Source organism: Mustela nigripes, chromosome 2 (genome assembly GCF_022355385.1).
Source record: "Mustela nigripes isolate SB6536 chromosome 2, MUSNIG.SB6536, whole genome shotgun sequence".
Classification (NCBI taxonomy): Eukaryota; Metazoa; Chordata; class Mammalia; order Carnivora; family Mustelidae; genus Mustela; species Mustela nigripes.
The window spans coordinates 160589217-160614979 of record NC_081558.1 but is presented as its reverse complement, the minus strand read 5'-3'; the positions used below and the strand labels follow the sequence as shown (position 1 = coordinate 160614979).

General features: G+C 38.4%; 1 protein-coding gene across 1 annotated transcript in view; it reads right to left on the bottom strand.

Moving 5' to 3' along the window:
- Positions 1-19454, bottom strand: part of SLC9C1 (solute carrier family 9 member C1) — a 75033-nt gene extending 55579 nt beyond the window's left edge. The window contains exons 1-5 of the mRNA XM_059388358.1: positions 19391-19454; positions 18155-18255; positions 15446-15574; positions 11595-11760; positions 1707-1835 (exon numbers count right to left, since the gene is read on the bottom strand). Coding sequence (XP_059244341.1) covers positions 1707-1835; positions 11595-11760; positions 15446-15574; positions 18155-18255; positions 19391-19454 — 589 coding nt within the window. The remainder of the gene's footprint in view (positions 1-1706; positions 1836-11594; positions 11761-15445; positions 15575-18154; positions 18256-19390) is intronic.
- Between the last annotated feature and the right edge of the window lie 6309 nt (positions 19455-25763).

The window sequence follows — 25763 nt, the reverse complement described above, 5'->3', positions numbered from 1 at the left end:
TCCTGTAGTAAACTAGGGTTCTAGGTTCACCACAGATGTTCCAAGCAGCCATGGCCTGGGTAAACTAATTGAATACAAAGCAAGGTTGAAGGTGAGCTCTCCTTATGTTGAAGTAGGGTAACTCTCCACCATTTAGACTAGCTCTCTTGAGGAAGACATGAGAGGAGTGATGATCCCCAAAATGGTGTTCTTGGAAAGAACAGTCTTTAATTCTTAGTTTTAGGCATTGATTATAAATATGTGAGGCATAGATGGGTCAGAATAGACATAAATAAGATTCCTGGCTGCCCAGCAATGAAGTACTCTCCAAGCACAGGGAAAGCAACATCTAGCTAAAACTTCCTCTTCTTGAGTGGTTACAAAAGTAATTTGAGATATGCTTAATTGCTGGGGATAATGGAAAGCTCTTACTTCAATATAACTTATCATTTGGCATCAGAGAGACCACTTTGCTATACTAGAATGTGGTCTGGAAGCTCTTCCTAACTGCACTTTTTTCAAGAGAATAGGGAGGTGAAATGTGATAATGCTTCATAAGGCTTTAGAGCGCAAAAGACATCCAGAGAGTGGACTAGCATATGTCAACAATTTTCTCAAGAAGTCTATAATCATTACTTTTCTAAAATCAGTGCAAATGGCAACACAGTAAAAAAAAAAAAAAAAAAAAAAGGTAAATAACTCTTAATATTATTTTGAAAATATTACCTTCATGGACATCCTTAAAGGGTCCTATAGACACACTCTCTCACCACCCTGTCCAGTGCAGTGACTATACTTTGAGAACCACTGTTACAGGAGGAGAGTATGGGGTTTTAATCAGGTAGGGGCACTTAACATGCTTCTGGGACTCCTGGTGACATTATATTTCTTGCCTTGAGTGCTAATTACTCATCTGTATATTTTATAATCATTCATCATAGTGTGCATATATTATATAGTATACACACACACACACACACACACACAGATATATGACAAAGTAACTGGGTGGCTCGGGGGTTGGGCCTCTGCCTTCGGCTCAGGTCGTGGTCCTGGGGTCCTGGGATCGAGCCCCGCATGGGGCTCTCTGCTCGGCGGGGAGTCTGCTTCCCTTCCTCTCTCTCTCTGCCTGCCTCTCTGCCTGCTTGTGGTCTCTCTCTGTCAAATACATAAATAAAATCTTAAAAAAAAAAAAAAAGATACTTATGTTCAGGGCTATCTGAATGGGCAAACGAGCTCATGAACACATCGTAATCTCTCTCTTTACAAGCACTGCTCTCATGCTCTGGAGATGGCCCTCCACTTGGTCCCTGAGCTGACAGCTTTTGATGTTGCCTGTGGGGAGACAACTCCAGTGAAGGGGAGGGCAACCACTGCATCCTCTCACCACTGGAAGATGCATTACCTGGCTTATCTTCTGAGTTCCTTTTCAACACTTACAAAACAAGATTTCTCATTCTGGTCAAGCATTCTGTCTCAGCCTAGGTCTGTGGACTCTTGCCCTTATAAGCATTCTCATGAAAGTACCAACCCAGCTTCAACTAAAACCACAATGAATGCTAAATAAGGGGGTTGTGGTAGTGCTTTGTAAAGGGTAGATCACTATACTAATACAAGTATATTTGTACAAGCATAACTTATTATAAGATATTATAAAACCCACATCAGCTTTTTAGAAAATACAGGATTCTGATTTTAAGAAATTTAGAAGAAAAATAACTCCTTACCTAAAGAATGGTTCACCTTCGTTTTCAGGCTTACATTAATATCCTCAATACTAGTAAACACAATCAAAGACATTATAGCTGTCATCAGACTTTCTCCATTAATTAAATTGATGAGGCTTCTAGAAAGACCTATGGAAGAGAAAATATTTTGCTTAAGGTAGGAATATCATCAATATTAAAGAATAAAATTTTATTATCAAGTAGGACTGTATTCTAAGCTATAGATTTATACCACATACTTTGCCCATGTACTTAAATAAACCTTAGTCATGCTTGAAAACTCCCTTCAGACAAATTTAATTATGTATCAACTGTAAGTCTGGACTCTGTAATTAGGAACCAAACTAATTGTGGTTGACTGCAGTTTATGTAAGAAAGATGATCAGCTAAAGCTGTCATTCCTTGTTTTAAAGCCCAGATCAGAACATGAAATTCACTATTTTTTTTAAAATTTGATGACTTACCTAATATCATGTATTTAAGGCAAAAAACAATGGTGGAGGGATAAAGGAAACTCATAAGCCAAATTTTAAAACATGGTACCTAAGCAAAGTATTAAGGCAATGGTCAAGATAATTTCTCTATGATTAGAAACTGTCTGACTTTCCTATACATTCCTTTTGAAGATTTTAGAAACCAAGCTCTATGAAATGGAGAGCACCTGGATATGAGGTACTCCCATTCTAATTTCCCTCCATTTATGAAGCTAGTTTAGATATCTATCAATTATCATTTTTCTCTATTAAATATGCTGGTAGTGGCAAAAATATAACTTTGAGCATCTTAATGATTCTTTAGACGTCCAGAGGAAGGAAATGTTCTTACATCATCCAACCACTTTATGATCACAACCTAACACAGTAAGTATGCTTTTGTAAGAGAAGAGAAGTCAAGGCATTCTGCTCCCATGGAAGCTCAAGTGCCTTGATGGTCCAGTTCTTCACCTCTGTACACATTCATGCCCTTTGCTGTAAAATTGCAGTCTCTCTTACCTAAGACATCCAGGCTGTTTTGTTATGAGACATGATGCAAATAGAGGCTTAAGACACATCTTTGCTTCCTATCTCTTGCATCTCTGCCACCATCATGCTAGTGTTCGCTGGCTGCACTACTGGAAGATTGTGGGAGATATGAAGAAGAATGGTGGATCTTTCCAGTTGAGGCCATCCTAGATCACTTAGCCCCCAAATGACCCTCTCCTGGACTGAAGGTTCATTGGCAAGCCCAGCCAAGATCAGCAGAGCCCAGCCATGCCTTCATAACTGGTAGGCTAATGAGAAATAATAACCGCTGTTTTTAAGCCACTGTGCTTTTTCTTACTCAATTGTTGAAACTCAGAGTTATTCCTTACTGAGAAAAAGCTAATTGGTACTGTTGTAGAACTATTCCAATTTGGAAAATGAACTACAACAAGATGTAAATATTCAAAAATGAACAACTGACATGGGGGCCTAAGAGGAATCAACAACATCAAAAGACAACATGAATATACTCATGTACTCAGAAGCCTGGGCAGACGTTGTGTGTGTATGAAAGTAAAATAAAACAAATATAAAAATCTTGCTTTGAACACTCAGGCAAAAAATGTTACCAAAAGAAAAATATTTTATTGTTCATTCTTATTTTTTTAATACACAAAATGAAGAGAAATACAAAATTCCAAAAGTCATGGCAAGATGACTAAAATGTATGAGCATAACTTTGCAAGTCAACCCAAAGAAATCACTTACTATTTTAAAAGATTTACTTATTTATTCGAGAGAGAGAGAACATGTGCATGTGAGGGCAGGGAGAAGGGCAGAGGAAGATAGAGAGATCATGACTCCATGCTGAGCACTGGGCTCAATCTTACAACACCCAGACCAGGATGAGAATAAAAACCAAGACCTGGGTGCTTAGCTGACTATGCCCTTGAGGTGCCCCCACAAATAAATTTTTTTTTAAGATCTTAATTATTTATTTGACAGACAGAGATCACAAGCAGTCAGAGAGGCAGGCAGAGAGAGGGGGGAAGCAGGTTCCCTGCCGAGCAGAGAGCCCAATGCGGGCCTCAATCCCAGGACCCTGATACCACGACCTGAGCCGAAGGCAGAGGCTTAACCCACTGAGCCACCCAGTCGCCCCACAAATAAATTATTTTAATTCAACAATGACAGGCCAGGAAATCAGTGGAATACTAACTAGATTACAAGATTATAAAGTTAAGAATGTAATGCTCTCAGGTAGCATAGAACTTTACCATATCTTTTTTTTTTTTTTTTAAGTTTTGTTTGTTTATTTGACAGAGAGAGACACAGTGAGAGAGGGGTAAGTGGGAGAGGGAGAAGCAGGCTTCCCGCAGAGCAGGGAGCCCAATGCAGGGCTTAATCCCAAGACCCTGGGATCATGACGTGAGCTGAAGACAGAAGTTTAAGGACTGAGCCACCCAGGCACTCCAACCAAATCTTTCAAGTAGAAAAAGGGCTGGCACTGATAGAGTCCCCATAGAGGCAGGGTTGGGACAGATGTTGACACTTCCTTTTTCCAGAGTCTTACTTCACAAGCTTAATCTCTGTTTTGAAGAGTTGGCTTGCCTTTATTCATAGAGGTATATTGATGTGTCTCCTCTATTTTATTTCTACTTGCCACCAGTAGCTTTTCCCCTGTAACTGGACATAAAATGAAAAGTGTGTGTGCATGTGTTTGTGTGTGTATGTTTGTGTGTGCACATGCATACATGCCATATTAAATTCTATTTCAGGGATGAAATAGATCGAGCCCTCTGCTCAGCAGGGAGCCTGCTTCCCCCTCTCTCTCTACCTGCCTCTCTGCCTACTTGTGATTTCTCTCTCTATCAAATAAATAAATAAAATCTTAAATAAAGAAAGAAATTATATTTCAAAATAATGTTGTAATTCTCGTTACTAAAAAGTGACTGGAGGAAAGCAAATACAGTAATCGTTTTTCTTGGATGAGGTTCTTAGATTTGTGTCTGTGGGGGGGTTATGTTAAATTGGTATTTTATTTTTAAATATAGATTTATTTCTTCTTAAATAGTACACACTGAAAACACAGTAGGATTAGTGATTTTATTGTTTTTGACTTTTCAAGTGTTTTGGTCCTAATGGTGATGATGACTCTAAAAGCATTTTTTTTTTTTTTAAACAAATGGCATTATCCTAAGGACAGTACTATCAAAGGAACAGGGGTATTAGGCAATAGAAATGTCACCACAGTGTGCTGTAAATTGTTTGTTCCAGGAAATGTTGGCTCAAGATAGAAGGATGTATAAAGTCAAGGATTAAAAATAATCCCATTTTATTTTACAATTGGGTGAGATATATACATGCTAAGTAAATCCACTACTGCCATTTCTTTTTTTTTTAATTTTTAATTTTTTATAAATATATATTTTTATCCCCAGGGGTACAGGTCTGTGAATCGCCAGGTTTAGACACTTTACAGCACTCACCATCGCACATACCCTCCCCAATGTCCATAACCTTACCCCCCTCTCCAAAACCCCCTCCCTCCAGTAACCCTCAGTTTGTTTGGTGAGGTTAAGAGTCACTTATGGTTTGTCTCCTTTCCAATCCCATCTTGTTTCATTTATTCTTCTCCTACCCCCTTAACCCCCCATGTTGCATCTACACTTCATCATATCAGGGAGATCATATGATAGTTGTCTTTCTCTGCTTGACTTTTTTCGCTAAGCATGATACCCTCTAGTTCCATCCACATTGTCACAAATGGCAAGATTTCATTTCTTTTGATGGCTGCATAGTATATTCCATTATATATATATACCACATCTTCTTTATCCACTCATCTGTTGATGGACATCTAGGTTCTTTCCATAGTTTGGCTATTGTGGACATTGCTGCTATAAACATTCGGGTGCACGTGCCCCTTTGGATCACTACATTTGTATCTTTAGGGTAAATACCCAGTAGTGCAATTGCTGGGTCATAGGGTAGTTCTATTTTCAACATTTTGAGGAACCTCCATGCTGTTTTCCAGAGTGGTTGCACTAGCTTGCATTCCCACCAACAGTGTAGGAGGGTTCCCCTTTTTCCACATCCTCGCCAGCATCTGTCATTTCCTGGCTTGTTAATTTTAGCCATTCTGACTGGTGTGAGGTGATATCTCATTGTGGTTTTGATTTGTATTTCCCTGATGCCAAGTGAAGTGGAGCACTTTTTCATGTGTCTGTTGGCCATCTGGATGTCTGTTCATGTCTTCTGCCCATTTCTTGATTGGATTATTTGTTCTTTGGGTGTTGAGTTTGCTAAGTTCTTTATAGATTTTGGACACTAGTCCTTTATCTGATATGTCATTTGCAAATATCTTCTCCCATTCTGTCAGTTGTCTTTTGGTTTTGTTAACTGTTCCCTTTGCTGTGCAAAAGCTTTTGATCTTGATGAAATCCCAATAGTTCATTTTTGCCCTTGCTTCCCTTGCCTTTGGCAATGTTCCTAGGAAGATGTTGCTGCGGCAGAGGTCGAAGAGGTTGCTGCCTGTGTTCTCCTCAAGGATTTTGATGGATTCCTTTCTCACATTGAGATCCTTCATCCATTTTGAGTCTATTTTCATGTGTGGTATAAGGAAATAGTCCAATTTCATTTTTCTGCATGTGGCTGTCCAATTTTCCCAACACCATTTATTGAAGAGACTGTCTTTTTTCCATTGGACATTCTTTCCTGCTTTGTCGAAGATTAGTTGACCATAGAGTTGAGGGTCTATTTCTGGGCTCTCTATTCTGTTCCATTGATCTATGTGTCTGTTTTTGTGCCAGTACCATGCTGTCTTGATGATGACAGCTTTGTAACAGAGCTTGAAGTCTGGAATTGTGATCCCACCAACTTTGGCTTTCTTTTTCAATATTCCTTTGGCTATTCGAGGTCTTTTCTGATTTTAGGATTATTTGCTCCATTTCTTTGAAAAAAATGGGTGGTATTTTGATAGGAATTGCATTAAATGTGGAGATTGCTTTAGGTAGCATAGGCATTTTCACAATATTTGTTCTTCCAATTCAGGAGCATGGAACATTTTTCCATTTCTTTATGTTTTTCTCAATTTCTTTCATGAGTACTTCACAGTTTTCTGAGTATAGATTCTTAGCCTCTTTGGTTAGGTTTTTTCCTAGGTATCTTATAGTTTTGGGTGCAATTGTAAATGGGATTGACTCCTTAATTTCTCTTTCTTCTGTCTTGTTGGTGTAGAGAAATGCAACAGATTTCTGTTCATTGATTTTATATCCTGACACTTTCCTGTACAAGTTCTAGCAGATTTGGCGTGGAGTCTTTTGGATCTTCCACATATAGTATCATATCATCTGCAAAGAGGGATAGTTTGACTTCTTCTTTGCCGATTTGGATGCCTTTAATTTCCTTTTGTTGTCTGATTGCTGAGGCTAGGACTTCTAGTACTATGTTGAATAGCAGTGGTGATAATGGACATCCCTGCCGTGTTCCTGACCTTAGCAGAAAAGCTTTCAGTTTTTCTCCATTGAGAATGATATTTGTGGTGGGTTTTTCATAGATGGCTTTGATAATATTGAAGTATGTGCCCTCTATCCCTACACTTTGAAGAGTTTTGATCAGGAAGGGATGCTGTACTTTGTCAAATGTTTTTTCAGCATCTATTGAGAGTATCATATGGTTCTTGTTCTTTCTTTTATTAATGTGTTGTATCACATTGATTGATTTGCAGATGTTGAACCAACCCTGCAGCCCTGGAATAAATCCCACTTGGTCGTGGTGAATAATCCTTTTAATGTACTATTGAATCTTATTGGCTAGTATTTTGGTGAGAATTTTTGCATCTGTGTTCATCAAGGATATTGGTCTGTAGTTCTCTTTTTTGATGGGATCCTTGTCTGGTTTTGGGATCAAGGTGATGCTGGCCTCATAAAATGAGTTTGGAAGTTTTACTTCCATTTCTATTTTTTGGAACAGTTTCAGGAGAATAGGAATTAGTTCTTCTTTAAATGTTTGGTAGAATTCCCCTGGGAATCCAGCTGGCCCTGGGCTTTTGTTTGGAGATTTTTGATGACTGTTTCATTCTCCTTACTGGTTATGGGTCTGTTCAGGCTTTCTATTTCTTCCTGATTCAGTTGTGGTAGTTTATATGTCTCTAGGAATGCATCCATTTCTTCCAGATTGTCAAATTTGTTGGCGTAGAGTTGCTCATAGTATGTCTTATAATTGTCTGTATTTCTTTGGTGTTAGTTGTGATCTCTCCTCTTTCATTCATGATTTTATTTATTTGGGTCCTTTCTCTTTTCTTTTTGATAAGTCTGGCCAGGGGTTTATCAATCTGATTAATTCTTTCAAAGAACCAGCTCCTTGTTTCGTTGATTTGCTCTATTGGTTTTTTTTTTTTTTTTTTTTTGGTTTCTATTTCATTGATTTCTGCTCTAATCTTTATAATTTCTCTTCTCCTGCTGGGTTTAGGGTTTCTTTCTTTTTCTTTCTCTAGCTCCTTTAAGTGTAGGGTTAAGTCATGTACTTGAGACCTTTCTTGTTTCTTGAGAAAGGCTTGTACTGCTATATATTTTCCTCTCAGGACTGCCTTTGCTGTGTCCCCCAGATTTTGAACCATTGTGTTTTCATTATCATTTGTTTCCATGAATTTTTTCAATTCTTCTTTAATTTGCTGGTTGACCCATTCATATTTTAGAAGGATGTTGCTTAGTCTCCATGTATTTGGGTTCTTCCCAAATTTCCTCTTGTGATTGAGTTCTAGCTTCAGAGCATTGTGGTCTGAAAATATGCAGGGAATGATCTCAATCTTCTGATACCGGTTGAGACCTGATTTAGGACCCAGGTTGTGATCTATTCTGTAGAATGTTCCATGTGCACTAGAGAAGAATGTGTATTCCATTGCTTTGGGATGAAATGTTCTGAATATATCTGTGATGTCTATCTGGTCCAGTGTGTCATTTAAGGCCTTTATTTCCTTGTTGATCTTTTGCTTGGATGATCTGTCCATTTTAGTGAGGGGAGTGTTAAAGTCCCCTACTATTGTATTATTGTATTATTATTGTATTATTGTTTATTATTGTTGTATTATTGTATTGTATTAGTATTGTATTATTGTTGATTTGTTTCTTTGATTTTGTTATTAACTGGCTTATATAGTCGGCTGTTCCCAATTAGGGGCATAGATATTTAAAATTGTTAGATCTTCTTGTTGGACAGATCCTTTGAGTATGATATAGTGTCCTCCTCATCTCTTGTTATAGTCTTTGGCTTAAAATCTAACTGATCTAATATAAGGATTGCTACCCCTGCTTTCTTCTGATATCCATTAGCATGGTAAATTGTTTTCCACTCCCTCACTTTAAATCTGGAGGTGTCTTTGGGTCTAAAATGAGTTTCTTGTAGGCAACATATAGATGGGTTTGCTTTTTTATCCATATTAATACCCTGTGTCTTTTGATTGGGGCATTTAGCCCATTAACATTCAGGGTAGCTACTGAGAGATATGAATTTAGTGCCATTGTATTGCCTGTAAGGTGACTGTTACAGTAAATTGTTTCTGTTCCTTTTTGATCTACTATTTTTAGGCTCTCTCTTTGCTTAGAAGACCCCTTTCAATATTTCCTGTAGAGCTGGTTTGGTGTTTGCAAATTCTTTCAGTTTTTGTTTGTCCTGGAAGCTTTTTATCTCTCCTTCTATTTTCAATGATAGCCTAGCTGGATATAGTATTCTTGGCTGCATGTTTTTCTCGTTTAGTGCTCTGAATATATTATGCCACCTCTTTCTGGCCTGCCAGGTCTCTGGTGATAAGTCTGCTGCCAATCTAATATTTTTACCATTGTATGTTACAGACTTCTTGTCCCGGGCTTCTTTCAGGATTTTCTCTTTGTCACTAAGACTTGTAAATTTTACTATTAGGTGACGGGGTGTGGACCTATTCTTGTTGACTTTGAGGGGGGTTCTCTGCACCTCCTGGGTTTTGATGCTTGCTCCCTTTGCCATATTAGGGAGATTCTCTTCAATAATTCTCTCCAATATACCTTCTGCTCCCCTCTCTCTTTCTTCTTCTTCTGGAATCCCAATTATTCTAATGTTGTTTCGTCTTATGGTGTCACTTATCTCTCGAATTCTCCCCTCATGGTCCAGTAGCTGTTTGTCCCTCTTTTGCTCAGCTTCTTTATTCTATGTCATTTGGTTTTTTATATTGCTAATTCTTTCTTCTCCCTCATTTATCCTAGCACTGAGAGCCTCCAGTTTTGATTGCACCTCATTAATAGCTTTTTAAATTTCAACTTGGTTAGATTTTAGTTCTTTTATTTCTCCAGAAAGGGCTTTTATATCTCCCAAGAGGGTTTCTCTAATATCTTCTATGCCTTTTTCGAGCCCAGCTAGAACCTTGAGAATCGTCATTCTGAACTCTAGATCTGACATATTACCAATGTCTGTATTGATTAGGTCCCTAGCCTTTGGTACTGCCTCTTGTTCTTTTTTTTGTGGTGAATTTTTCCACCTTGTCATTTTGTCCAGATAAGAGTATATGAAGGAGCAAGTAAAATACTAAAAGGGTGGCAAAGACCCCAGGAAAATACGCTTTAACCAAATCAGAAGAGATCCCAAATAATGGGGGGGAGAAAGGGGATAAAAAGAGGTTCAGAAAAAAAAAAGAAACAATTAAAAAAAGAAAATGAAAAAAGAAAGAAACATAAAAAAGAAAAAAATATATATATTAGATAAACCAGTTAAAAAATGTTAAAGAAAAGGGTAAAAATTTTAAAACATTTAGCAGAAGAAGAGAAAACATAGAAAAAAATTAAATTAACTGCAAGACTAAAGAATCATGGGGAGAAAGTCATGAGTTCTGTGCTTTGCTTTCTCCTCCTCTGGAATTCTGCTTCTCTCCTTGATATTGAACCTGCACTCCTTGGTAGGTGCACTTGGTCCTGGCTGGATTTCTTGTTGATCTTCTGGGAGAGAGGCCTGTTGTAGTAATTCTCAAGTGTCTTTGCCCCAGGCAGAATTGCACCACCCTTACCAGCAGCCAGGCTGAGTAATCCGCTTGGGTTTGCTTTCAGGAGCTTTTGTTCCCTGAATGCTTTCTGTATTGTTCTGGAGGACGGGAATGAAAATGGCAGCCTCCTGGTCTCCGGCCCAGAGGAGCCGAGAGCCCGGGGCCCCACTCCTCAGTGCGCCCTCAGAGAACAGCGCCCAATCCCTCCTGTCTCCGTGGCCTCTGGCCGCGCTCCGAGCTCACTGAGCCTGCAACCCGTTCAAGGTAACCCCGAGCTGAGAGCTCACTCCTCAGCTCTGTCTCTGTAGCTGGCTTTCCCGTTCTAATACCTGCAAGTTCTGAGACACTCAGACACCCCCAATCCTTCTGTGACCCTGTGGGACCTGAGGCCACTCTGACCTTGCATGGGCTTCACCAGTATTTAGCCTCTGGAGAGATGTCCCTCAGTGGAACAGACTTTTAAAAGTCCTGATTTAGTGCTCCGTTGCTCCGTCACTTGCCGGGAGCCGGCCCCTCCCTTTCGGTCTATCTTCCTGTCGCTTTGGATTCACTTTTCCACTGGTCCTACCTTTCAGAAAGTGGTTGATTTTCTGTTTCTAGAATTGCTATTCTTCTTCTCTTCAATCTCCCATTGGATTTGTAGGTGTTTGCAATCTTTAGATAATCCATCTAGCTGATTTCCTGCTACTTGATGTAGTCTCAGCCTGCTACTTCTCTGCCATCTTGACTCCTCCCCCATTACTGGCATTTCATTTTTTTCTAAGCATCACTAACCTGAATTTCTATGTTTAATCCCCAGTGTCCCAGAATCCTATTTCACATAGTGAAAATCTACATTGAATAAAATATCTTAAAGCTAGATACATTAAACACAGAACATAATATTTTAAATGTAGGAAAAGAAAAAAATATACCTACCAAGGTCTCTTATAGCAATTGCTGTCAGCATGGGATCTGAACTCACAAGGATAGTTGAAAATAGTAACCATGGTATGGTTTCCAAAAGTAATTTATCCACAGATGCCAGATACCAAAGAATTAATATGTAATTCATCACAAAGCCAGGAATTGTAATTAAAAGTACCTGCAAAAAAATTTTGCAGATAGAAAAATCAGATTGCCTTTGTATCCTATTTTTAAAAGTAGATTATCAACCTTATTTAATAAACATCTGCTTGCAACCCTGGAAATAAGAGGCAAATATTGCAATGAGATTCTTGGGACCTATAACATACCAGTTATAGGAAATATCATCCTGTCATTAAAAGGAAACTTTAATTTTCTTGGTAAGGCCACTGAATATACATATGTATGTGTAAAGGTGTATGTGCACATACAATATATCATGCATATATACACACTTAACTATGCAGAGACATGAAACATAGGCTATCGACATAGAAAGATAGAACACAAGTTTGAAAGAAGTCACAAAAGAGGAAAAGAAGAAGAAAATAAGATAATAGAAGGAATGCAGAGAAATGGCAGAGGACTCTAGAAAGATGGGAAGAAAATTCCTGTTATTCTACAATTGGAACCTGGTCTTCTACCTTCCTACTCTTGCCTTCTGCTTCCTCTTACTACACCAGTGGCAGCTATGTAGCAAGATTTCATTCCCAAAGGGACTTAGAAAATGTGATGTGCCTGAAGCTACCTATAAGACTAACATAACACAATAAAAAAAAAACAAACCCACAAAAAAAGAATTCAGAAATGCATCCCCATGGTCATTGCAGCATTATTTAAATACAATAAGGTAAATTTACACCATTTACTTTATTTACAATAATATATACAGTAATAAGACATGGAAGCAACGAAGTGTCCATTGATAGATGGAGTTGATAAAGAATATGTGTTATATATATAATAGAATACTATCCAACCATAAAAGAGAAGGAATTTTTGTCTTCTGCGACAACATGGATGAAATTTGAAGGCATTATGCTTCGTAAACTAAGTCAGATAGAAAAAGGGAAATATGGTATGATCTCACATATATGTGGAATCTTTAAAAAAAAATAAACTGAGCTCATAGACACAGAGAATAGATTGGCAATTGCCAGAAGTAGGGGAGGGGTAGGAAGTTGGTGAAAAGAGTGAAACATTATTAGGTGTTTATTCAACAACTGCTAGGCAATGAGGGATTGGAACAGGACCTAGAGAGGTGAAGGGGGTCAAAAGGTACAAATTCCCAGTTCTAAATAAATCATGGAGATGTAATGTATAGCATGGTCACTTCGGTTAATAATACTGTACTGTATATTTAAAAGTTGCTAAGAATTTAGCAACAAATTAAAAAAAATTGCAATTATGCGGTGATGGATGTTAATTAGACTTACTTTGATGGTCATTTCAAAATCCATACAACTACCGAATCATTAGATTGTATACCTCAAAGTAATATAATGTTGTATGTCCATTATAGCTCAATTTAAAAATAAAAAATAAAAATGAAAAATTATAAATATTTCATAATGATATTCACAAATGCTCTTACTACCAATATTAAATAAAAAACAGCTATATATATATATATATATATATATATATATATATATATGTATTTGTACCTATAGGAGTCTTGTGACTAAACTTTATCAGACATCCTTTATTTCTTCAGAATTTCAATAAGTAATACTAAGGACATTCACCATTTTAAGGTTTTCCATAGAGATTGCCAAACTGCCTTCCAGAAGGGTTTGCCAACAAACATAGCCACCAACAGTGTACCAATCAATCCCATTTAAGACAATTCTCCAGAGAAGTAAAATCAAATGACACCCCCAGGTTCCTGTCTCAGTTTTTGCTACATCAGGAAAGTCATGCCTTTCTCTAATGAAAAAGTACAGGCTCTCATTCTTTTGTTTATTACATGTTTATTCACCACCTGCTAGCAATGAGGCATTGTGTAGGCTCTAGAGAGGCAAAACCAAAGATAAAAAAAAAAAAAAAAAAAAAAGAATTCAGAAGAACTAAAATCTTAAAAGCTGTCTTCTTTCTGATTATTTTGTTCTTTATTTGTATGAAGTCATGCATGATGAATTGGGGAATAGACTAGTTCAGGAGGCTGGGGTGCTAGTGCAAAGTGATTTGGTTAAGTCATCTAATCATACATCTCTTCCTGAATCTTAGAAGTGGCAGAATAATGATGGATTGTTTATATGGCCCTGTCGAGCCCAGGATCTCCTGAGAGGGAGTATTTGGTGGATGAACCTTGGTGACAGCATTAGAAAGGTGTGAGAAAATCAATGCCTCCTACATGTTGACGTCTAGAGTGGCTGGGTTCTCATGGCAAGATTTTGATCATCTGGAGAGTTGTATAACTAACTCCTGTTCTAAGGAAAGATTAAAATAAGGTTCTGAGATAGGAAGACTGAGGGTCAGGAGACCCGAATCCTTGTACTCCCACCAAATAGCTGTCAACACACCGATAAGTCACAAAGCATATTGTTTGTAAAAGTGGTTGCAGTAATTCTGTTCCCTGAATTCACACCACTGGAAAGTTATCTCCAGCGCTGACTTAGTCAGTCATGTCATTCTTTGCTTTGGCTAAAAGGAGCAAACACGATGAGGGTACAACCTAAAAAGCATTGGCAAATTGGAGCTTGCTCTCTACTGTTGATGTCTTGAGACTCTGCAACCATCATGGCAAGAAATCTGGAATAACTTTCTAGATCATGGTAGTGACACCCACTGCCTACAGCCAACTTTAAAGGTAACTACCATGCATGGGGCCATCTAGCTCATCCCACCTCAGCTGACCCAAGAGAACAGAGTTGCAGGAGACAGCTCAGCAGAGATCACCCAAATCCAGCCCAAAGGACTTTTATTTTTTTTTATTTTTTAAAGATTTTATTTCTTTATTTGACAGAGATCACAAGAAGGCAGAGAGGCAGGCAGAGAGAGAGAGAGAGGGAAGCAGGCTCCCCGCCAAGCAGAGAGCCCGATGTGGGGCTAGATCCCAGGACCCTGGGATCATGACCTGAGCCGAAGGCAGAGGCTTAACCCACTGAGCCACCCAGGCGCCCCCCAAAGGACTTTTATATCTCTATTCTGTTCAATTTCTTTTCTTTTCTTTCTTTCTTTCTTTTTTTCCTTTGGTCATTTGTCTGAACTCCCATTTGCTTGGACTCAAAATAAAGTAAGTTATTTTAATAGTTTGGTTTCTAATGTAGTTTAGGTAATGGCCTTATATTTACAAAGCTATTTTAATTACTTTGAATGAAATATATATCCTGCTTAAGATTTGGAGTTATTTTTTTTCCGAAGGTCTTTCCTTGATGGGGTTCAAATATCACCTGATGAGAAAAAAAATCATAATAGTTGGTGAATTAGAGTTAGAGCTGTTTCTGTGAGTATCCTCCATTTTTGTTCATGTGAGTATGGAAGTTTTAGAAGGTGGATATTTAAAACACAGCTTTTATGAAAAACAGTGAAAAACTGGACCAAATATATTTTGTAAAAGCTTTTTAATAGCATCTTGGAATTAAAATTATAACTGGCATTATACTCTGCCAGACAGATTTTCAGAATAACTTTTTTTCTCCATAGGTTTTTTTTCCCCTGAGCTTTCAAAAACACTGGACAATTGCTCAGATATGGTTTATTCACTAAAATACAACGCTGAATTTACTTCTCCCATACCTTATATTTTTTCCTTGTCTTCTTTATTTTCTAATTTAGAGCAAAATTTTTAAAAATTTGAACATAGACAACATAGAGTAGGTCATGAGTGAATGATATTATCGCAAAAAAGAATGTCTTACCTGCCAAAATAACTTCTGCACTATGTAAACATCCATGTCAAAGGCAACATTAAAGATAATTATTGGGGTAAATAGATCAAAAAAGATTTTTGGACTCATCCATTGTATGGCATCTGCATATATTTGGACCTAATAATATAAAAAAATGTCATTATCTCATTTATCCATCCTTCTATTAGCATAGATTACAAGCCAGGCACTCCTATCACTAGCAAAAGAGAAAAAGATATATCACAGTGAATAGGTTTTCAAATCTTGACTGTACTGCTTTTCATCATTTTCTTTCTTGTTTAAAAAAAAAACTTATTTATGATTTTAGAGAGAGGGGAAAGTGGAGTGGGGGAGGGAGAGAGAGTCTTAAGACTTAAGCCCCATGCAGGGCTCGATCTTACCACCCTGAGATCATGACTTGAACCGAAACCAAGAGTCAGACACCTAACTGACGGTGCCACCCAGGCACTCCAGATTTTCATAATTTTCCATCGCATTATCTCCATGCCTATTTTGTTTTTTAAACAACAGGTATAGAAAGTACATTGATGGTGGGTACAAGAGAAAAATGAAGGAGATCTTCAGGCATACAAGAGGGAGACAGGTTTCAGGTGGATGGATTATCACGCACAACCATCCACAAAGGAGCAAGCAATCATATTAAATTTCAGAAACTACAAATAATTAACCATGGCTTACACAGAAGATGGGTGTGGGAGAGTAGCAGGGATAAAAAACTGGGAAGTTAATGTTGTTAATGAAATAACTAATTAATGGTGTTTATCACAAATTATTTAGTTGATATTTGTAAATCCCGTTATGGGCATCCACTCAACATTCTGTTCATTAAGGAAACACGGATTGCCTGCTGTGTTAGTTGGTATCTTTGCTTTGGGAGGGATGAGTCTCCATGACTCTCTTGTGTTTCTCCATGTCTTAGGAGTGGAGGCACTGATTGCTTTTCTTCCAGACTAACTTTCAAAAGTATTTGTATGGCTCACAGCATTGGAAGACAGAGCCACATGCCCTCCTTGAGAGCAAAGAACTGGCATACTATGCTGTACAGTGTAATAAGGACAGTGTCTCCGTCCAGGGCAAGAGGTCAGGAGAGCTTACTGCCCATCATGAAATATTCAAGTTCTCTAAACTCGGGTTTCTTCTCCTATAATGCAATCCGTCCTGTATGCAGGTTTCACCGGGCTCTCTTTTTTTCTCCCTGTGGGTATTGGGGCTCATGGAACAAGAAGATGCTGATACTCCACAGTTTCTGCTCTTGCCGTGAGCAATGAAGTCCTTTCCTTGGGCCCAAGCGTCCTGTGTCTTTTGCCACGATCATGAAACTGTGGCATGCTAACTTATTATTTGCAAATAAGTTCTTGATCTCTGTTCTCTTCTTTTAAAAAGTTATTGACAAATAGAAAAGTTGATAGAAGTACTTAGAATCGCATATAAGTCAAAATTGTATGGTTACAAAACCTATTGATGACAAATGAAGTAATAATTTGGTTCTTATATGGATACATGTTTTTCATATTGTTCATTAATATCACTGGTTACCTTTGTTTGGGAAGGCCAATTGTTTCCATGCATGTTCTCATTCACACTCTGACTGACTAGAGTAAGTGGAGAAGTATGGCCCGGGGCCACATCTGACTCAATGCTTGTTTTTGTAAAGTAAATTCCTGTTAGAACACAGCCATGCTTCTCACTTACATATTGCCTAGAGTCGCTTTTGAACGATAATGGCAGAGTTGAGTTATTGTGACAGAGCTCACGTGGCTTGGATACCCTAAAATATTTACAATATGGCCTTTTATAGAAAAAATTTGTTGCCTGTCTGGGGCTAGAAACCTATTTAATGTGTCAATGATGCATTCTACATCCCTTATAGTAAAGAGAGTCTCTCTCCTCTACCTGACTCCAGCTGTTCTCAACTATTTATAACATCGTAGCTGCCTTGACCACATCTGTGGTTTGCCTTCCTCTCACTTCCAACTCCAGGTAAGAGGTTCAGATTCTGTTTCTTGAGATCTTGTAAGACACACACATAAGACTTAGCCTCTATTCTAATGGGAACCCTGTAAAGTGTTCCTAACTGAGGCAATAGATTGGTTCAATGTCAGAATTCTCTTGCAACTAGAGTCCTGTACCAGCCGCTCAGAGTCTCTGGGCTTCTATCTTATTAGCCAATTCTTGGGATGTCTGAGTAGCTCAGTTGGTTAAGCATTTGCCTTTGGCTCAAACCATGATCCCAGGGTCCTAGGATCTAGTTCCACATCAAGGCTCCCTGCTGACCCTGCTCAGCAGGGAGCCTGCTACTCCTTCTGCGTGCAGCTCCTCCTGCTTGTGCTCTCTCTCTCCCTGACAAATGAACAAGTAAAATCTTTAAAGAGAAGAGGCAATTCTCATCTAAGTTTTTGAATTCTGCTTAAACTGTCATTAGCTGCTCATACTCTCAGTAGGTGTATGTGAACTTATTCTCTGAGGTGCCCAACTCCTTACAGATGGAGGCTCTGTTTGACTATGTGTAGCTGAATCTCAGCTCTGTCACCCTTGTTCCTTTTTTCATGCATCTGGTCTGACGTTATCCATATCACAAGCATCCACAGACTGGCAGAGCAGTGAATTGGCAAGTATTTTTGCAAATTTCCTTAAGCCATTTTTTGTATTTGTATGAATTTGAGATATACTACAAAATATAATATTTACTATACACACCTGCACAGATGTAAAACTTAGTATTTCAAAACTGCATCCAATTAAAAATAATATCACAGGGAAAGGAACTGGAAAGTCTTTTAAGTGTAGATTCAAAAATGCTGCAAAAAAATACATATTTACTGAAAGGCAGTGAAATATCACATTTATGGAACTTTAATTTGGTATGTTTTCTTAATACTGAGGACAATGAAATACTGTTCCACTTTTCACTTACTTAATTCTTGTAATTGAAACCTTCTCTCATACTTAAGCACATTGAACTGGTATAATTCTTAATCTGCTGGATTCTGTATTTACCTCTTCTATGAAGTATCTCGTTTCCTCAGTATCTTTAGTAAATATTCCTAGCAGTCATTGGTTCTTGGGTTATTACTAAAATGTTTATAGCAATGTTTTGTACATGCTATATATCAGATATTAGTTTCTTTAGCAATCTTGCAATAAGAGGTCAATGAATAACTAAACTTTAATGAAATCTCCTGGTTGATTCCCAAACTAACAATGAGGAACCAGCTGTAAGAATTTGCCCAGTGAGAAAAGCTAGCTTCCTATATTACTCGTTGCCTACTATACATTAGAAAGCCTATAATGAATTGTTATCAAAGTACAATAAGCAATATCACAGCATTGCCTTCAGTTTAATGTTTTATGTCTCTTTGTAATATAAGTTTTAATCAAAGAATGAAAAAAAGTGTTTTCTTTTGATTTTTATAGTATTCTTCTCATAGAAGGAGGCATAATTTATTATTTGAACAAAACCTATGGGAAACACTACCAAGTGGTTAAAAGATAACCGATCCACTCAGAAGACTCCCCCCACCCCATTTTGAAAATTCTTTGCTCAAGTGAAGAAAGTAGTACACAACTAGTTTTAATATATGAATGAAACTATAGTTTGTGATCTCGCAGATAACAATCAAAATACCCCATCTCTTAATTTTTGGCTCATCTGCTTTGATTCTTCCCATCTTTAAATCTAATCATGTTCTACAAAATAAAAAGTGTGAATACTTTGAATCCAAAAGATGATAAATAATATGAACTAGACTGTACATATCTCTTTTCAGGGGCAGATTATCATTGGATTCATTTGATTGATAATATTGGGTTAAAAGTATGTAATTTAGGAACAAAATTCTAATTTTCTATTACTGTTACTTTCCCCAGTTCTATATGGTGACATTTACGAGATATAGCCATAGAATAAACTCACATAAAGAGAGTTATACCTACCTCCAACTGTGCAGACCAAGGACAGTATTAGAATGATTTTAGGGAGATCTTCAGAAGCAGTCATAAACGTACTTGAGAAAAATTCCTGCCACGTGTTGGAAAGTCCACTGGTAAGAGTGGAATTAGACAGACTAGAATTCAAATTCATTCTGCTGTTTCTCACAGACCTTTTGAGTTCAACTCTTAAGACTCAGCAAAACGCTCACAGGATCACAGGATTGTAAAATTTGCCTTCTTCTTGGACTTCTAGTACATTTCTTAAAAAAGAAGAAGAAGAAGAAGAAGAAGAAGAAGAAAGAAGCTCACATTTCTCCTTAGTTATTTCTGGAGATATCTTAGGGTCCACCAAATTTTGCGAAGCCTCTGCCTTCTATGATGCTTACAATTTGAATGAGGTATAAAAAGTACAACCCCAAGTGATACAACCCCAGTGTCACCCTGTGTTCACTTACAATGCCAAGTACTCCTCTGCTGTTACTCACCGTGCATCTACCCAATGGTGTGAAAGGAGCTTTCATCTAACCAGTTACTGGGACCACAGACTAGTATAGATTACTTAGTTCTGGGGATGGACAACTAAAGGGTTTGCCCTCAGCTTATCAGAGCCTCTGGAAGCATGTCTGGCAGCTGTTCCAAATGGGGAAAAAAAATGGATATGGTCAGAATATTCTTATCTCTTTTGCTGCTCTCTCCAGACAGGAGCTAATAGACCATGGTGATATTCCATCTTAGCATTCTTTTATCTCATTTAGGAGCAATGAGCCAGGTTTTCTCTAACTTTTGTATATTAATCAAGAACATAAGAAAAATGTTGAAACCAAAAGGATTTAAAACAAGGGAGTTGTTACATGTTCTATCTCACTGTTGCTTCATGGAAGAGGAACACGGGCCACGATGTGTCCTGGGATGTGTCTTAGTTTGAGGAAATAAGTGATAGTTACAGTCTGTAATCTCATCTGCTTCCCATGCTAAGGAGTGTTTTATATCAGGGTCTTAAAATTCATGCAGAGAATTCTTCCAATTCTATCTCCTAATAGTGACTTAATATTTTCTAGTGTCCTCTATTAGCATCTTATCTGGCTGCCATGCTAAATTAGTTCATTTTTACCAAACCTCCTTTCCTAATCCAGAAATGTCTTTTTAAATTTCAAAGTTCAATGTCTTTTTAAATTTTAAATACTTTTTTGTTATTATGTACCCTTTTCTAATTATAAAAATAATATTTTGAAAGAGAAAATTAAATGAATACATGTTTACTGAACACTTTTGAAATAAATATATAAACAAACATTGCCAAAAACAGGGGGGAAAATCAACCACAGTCCTGCCATCTCATGGTTCTTGTGTGTATTATTTACACTGTTGGGCTCATCTTTACACTAATATACTTTATACTGCTCTCCACTCAGTGTTCTATCAGTGCATCAAAGAGCCTCGTAAACACCATTTATAAATGTTGTATCATATTAGCACCAATGTAAAAGTGCCCACTGTGGTCAGACTGCCCGTAAGCAAAGGGCTGATGCACTGCAGCTTACAGGGTGAAAGACTCTTCCTTCAATGGCTGTTGTCCTCAGTCTTCCTATGTGTATAGGTCCTTATCTGTGAAACTTACCTTTCTGTGTCTATTTTATTTATTTGGCATCACCTGTGGTGTTATAATGATACTGATGCCTGGGTCCTATACCCAGAGATTTCTGTTTCAATCAGTCTGACTTGCAGCCTGGGTTTCATCAGCAATTTTAATGTGTAGTCAAAGTCAGCAACCACTGGGATTCACCCAATTCAAAGGCAAAATTCCTCCATTTTTAGTCTTAAATCATTTCTTTCTTTCTTTTTTCAATGTTTAGCAATTTTGTTTTATTTTTTATTTTTTAAAACTTTAACTTTTTTAAAAATTGTGTTATGTTAGTCATCATACATCATTAGTTTTTGATGTAGTGTTCCATAATTCAAACAACACCGGAAACACATCTGAAGTTTTCATTTGGGTTCATCATTTGTTCCAGTAAGTTCCCTGGCGAACTGTCGTCTGTCTCAGTAACAGGATGTTGAAATGTGCATCTGGGCTCTGGCTGGGTGATTCTGGAGAAGGTCCAGAAAAATAAGAGTTTGCTATATAGATCGGTGCCATCAGGAAGCAAGGATAATTCTGTGGCTGGGTATCTTATCTATAGGGAGGGCAGACTAGAACAAGGAGAAAGCTGTCATGGGAAAAGAAGCAGAAGTCACTCATTTTAGCCAAGAGAGGGGTTGTTTGGCATCTACGGGTTGCCTGGTGACTTTCTGTTCCACTTTTAAGGTTTAGAGTGATCTCATGATGTTGATGTTCTGTGAGATTGTGTCCAACAGGGGAATAATATGGCCCATGTATGAGCAGCAGGCCCGCTGGTCGTGACACTGAAGGATACCTAGCTTTGAGTGTTAGACCAGGTCCCTGATGTCAAGGGCTTCTTTTGTGTTTGCCTGGTTTATGTCTTTCCTCGAACGATTTCTAAATTCCTTAATTTTACTTTAACATGTCAAGAGCTGAAGATAGATCCAGATATCTTGATAGCCATATAGCTCTGATGGAACAAGAGCAAGTTTGGCTATCCCCCTAAGACAGAGATTCTCAACCTTGGTGCCACACTGGAATAACTTAGAGTTTTAAAAATACAGAGGTGGGGTTGCCTGGCTGGCTCTGTGGGTAGGGCATGGGACTCTTGGTCTCAGTTGTAAATTTCAGCCTCATGTTGTAGAAATTACTTAAAAATAGGATCTTTAAAAAAAAAAAAAAAAGTACAGAGGTATGGGTGACACTCCCAGAGGTTAATCTAATGGGTCTGAGGTCTAACCTGGGTATTGGGAACTTCAGAAGCTTCCCAGTGATTCTAATGAGCAGCCATTTTTCCGAAGTCCCACCCTGAGAGAAGTCCGTGCCTTTAGGAAACAACACTGTGATAGTTTAATGATACTTGCTTTTAGTTAAATGCCAAATTATTTAGGAAAATAATGTCAATGTCACCTATTAACTTGCCCACTGTTATTCCAAAATTAAACATCCTGGAGCAAAGAGGCTTGACCAAAAAAGGAAAAGTATTTTCTGCAACATAGTTACACATTCTTACATGCTTGCAGAATTTACTACAATTAAGGAGTTTATTTTCCAAACTAAAAGTAGGGAGACATGTTCCCATAAGCATTTTCCTCATTTCTAAAATTGTTTATATGAAAACTTTAAGAAGTGTTTATATATTTAATCCTAATCGACTCCTTTCAGAAAAGAATAAAATTACTCTGTCTTCATTAACCTTGAAACTCAGGGATACAGATGATCAAGTTCAACAGGATTCCACTATCTGGCTGTAAATACATGGCAAACACTCAGTCTGGCTTTTCCAACCTCTACGCCAAATTCTCTGGGCAAACCTCTCCCCCAACGAAATGATCTCATTTTAAGTTAGCATGTAAATGCTAATAGCACTCTAGTTTAATAGCTTAAAAGGTATGGGTAAAGAAAGAGCAGTGAGACTAAACAGATTTTCAATGTAATTGAAACTCTTCTTAAGGTTCAGCTGACTTTTGACAACTTTGGAGAAGTTTATGAGTCTGTGTCTCATTAAGAGAAAAGTATTCATTTGTCTTGAAATTACCATAGAGGTTTCCTACATTAATTTTTCAATAGCTTCGATAATGCCTCCATTTCACACACTATGCATGTAGTAAATTAATGACTGCTCTCTCAGAAAGGGCATGTGGCCTTGCCTCTCAACAGTCAGTAGGCCTTAAGAAATTCTCTCTGTCATGGAAAGTGGAAGTAAGACTAATTCCCTGTCCCTGAAAATGGCAAGTCTTTTTTTCCTTCTAATCACCACATTTTTCAGGAATTCGCAGACAAAAGCATCCTGAGGAGGGCACAGTGGCATCCCAGTAATCTTCACAAGGGGCAAACTCTGGCCTCAAGGTTTATGACAGAACCACCACCGGGGTCCTGCCACACCACACAGCAGCCCTTACTCACGACTCTGACTGACATGGACGGTCTGTCGCCCTCCTAATGCCTCTTCACTCCCAAGGAGCCCTTCGTCCCTCTCGGCTCAGCTCCATGCACCTGAGGAGACTGACCCGGACATCAGCGTGCTTTCCTCTCCGTGCCTCAGCAAGGCAAAGGTAACAAACTTATAAACCAGATAGTTTGGAAGGGATGATATAGGAAGAGTCATGGAGGAGGGACAGCGGTTAAGGCGCAGCAAGTCCAAATGAGAGGCTCCTCTGCCTTGATTTGGCTGCTACAGGGAAGGTGGAAACTCTTGGAGGGAATGGCTGGCTGAAGGGGTAGCTGGAATACTGTGGGAGCACTTCCTCCTCTCCAAGGAAAGCCTGAGGGAGCAAAATACCAGAGGGGAAAAGCAACTTCCTGAAGGGAAAACTGCAGGAGGGGCTCACCGTCCAGAGTCTCAGAAAGAGAAGAGTATCCTGGGGTAGTGAGAAGTGGAGACCAGCTCTTCTTTTCACCCCAGAACAGCCACAATCAACTGCAACCTCTCTGGCAGTTACTTGCTCCAAGCCCCGCCCCTGGTCTGCACCCATTGGCTTCAGGTCCATAACTCCTGACCTGATTGGCTGATGACATACACTAGAAGATGCTGCTCAGCACCACTGCCCCTTTACTACCAAGGCAACCGTGGACGACTTAAGACCATGTTTATTTTTAAAAAATAATAAATAGATAAATAAGGGTGAAAAAGAACCCAAGAATTTTATTGTTATGTTAATTTAAAGTTTTTGAACAATGGATTTCTGGCAAAGAGCTGATGGACACTCTTTTCCTAGAATTCTAGAAGTGGATTTCCTGAGTAAGACAGGGAGGTAGAGATTTTCAACTATGAGGAGGCTGGTTACTGGATTAGAAAAAGAGAGAGAGAGTGGCTATGTGCGACATGTAGAAGAATAAACAGGCCAGTGGACTTTCACTTCTGGAACATTTATGTGGAGAAGTTGTTAGGAATAATGAGACACTCATTTCTATTTCCTAAATAAACCTTACAAAGGACATTTTCATTGTAATTACGTAGTGATTACGGTGAAGAAGTTTAATAATATTGTAGGGACCAAAGGCAGGTCATCCTCAAATGGGTCACTTTGGCATGGAGATATTTTGAGTTAAAAAGCAATCAAAGGGCACTGAGGTGGCTCATTTGGTTAAGCATCTGCCTTTGACTCAGGTCATGATCCCAGGGTCATCTGTGTCCTGGGGCTCCCTGCTCAGCGAGGAGTCCACATCTCCCTCCCCTCTGCCTCTCTCCCCTGCTCTAGCTTTCTCTCAAATAAATAAAATATTTAAAAAGAAAAAAAAAGGCAATAAAAACTCAGGTAATTCAGGAAAAGCTCTTTACCTCTCCCTCAAAGGCATATAAAAATTTAGAAGACCTCCAAGTAAAGAGCAATCACCATATTTAACATCATAGTAGGACCTAAGTGTGGTAGAAAGGGAGGAACCTACCAAGGTCTGTTTGATCCAAGTCCTCTGTGTCCCGTTTTTTTCTAAATGGCCCAGCAAACATTTGTTTATCTAAGATTTACTCTTTCTCACATTCCTGGGAATTGCTTTCATTCCCTTTGAAGTCCCACATCCTTACCCCTTTCTCCTTAGTTCAGGATGACATTTATACCTCATTTTGCCTGACTGTCTTTGGAATATCCATGTCTGCAAGGATTCCCTATACCTAGAAATTAAGTTTGATTTTCTCTGCTGATCTGTCTCATGTCAATCTGATTCGCAGTCTGGCTAGAAGGTCCTCGAAGGGCAGAGAGAATTACTCTTCCTTGATAATATTAAAACCTATTTACTTTTAATTATTAATGAATTTTTTAAAAAAACATGTTCAACCATGTCCCTTCAGAATTATTTCAGTGCATAGTAAATGCCGCAAGAGTGGCATAGCCAGTGTACTACAGTCATTCAGTAAAAGCAAGATCATGATCACTTTTTTTTTTTAAATATTTTATTTATTTATCAGAGAGAGAGAAGGAGAGAGCGAGCACAGGCAGACTGAATGGCAGACAGAGGCAGAGGGAGAAGCAGGCTCCCTGCTGAGCAAGAAGCCCGATGTGGGACTCGATCCCAGGATGCTGGGATCATGACCTGAGCCGAAGGCAGCTGCTTAACCAACTGAGCCACCCAGGTGTCCCTCATGACCACTTTTGACTGAGGTGAATGAAGTTTCTCTAAAGGAAACAGGATTTGAGCCTTAATAAGACAGGCGGGAACTGGTTGAATTGTTGAGTTTAGTGAAGAAATGGGGGTCTCAGGCAAAATAAAAATCACCTTATCTGTGTTATTTCTGTATACATGGAGCCTTCAAGAATACAGAGATAATGATGAAGACAG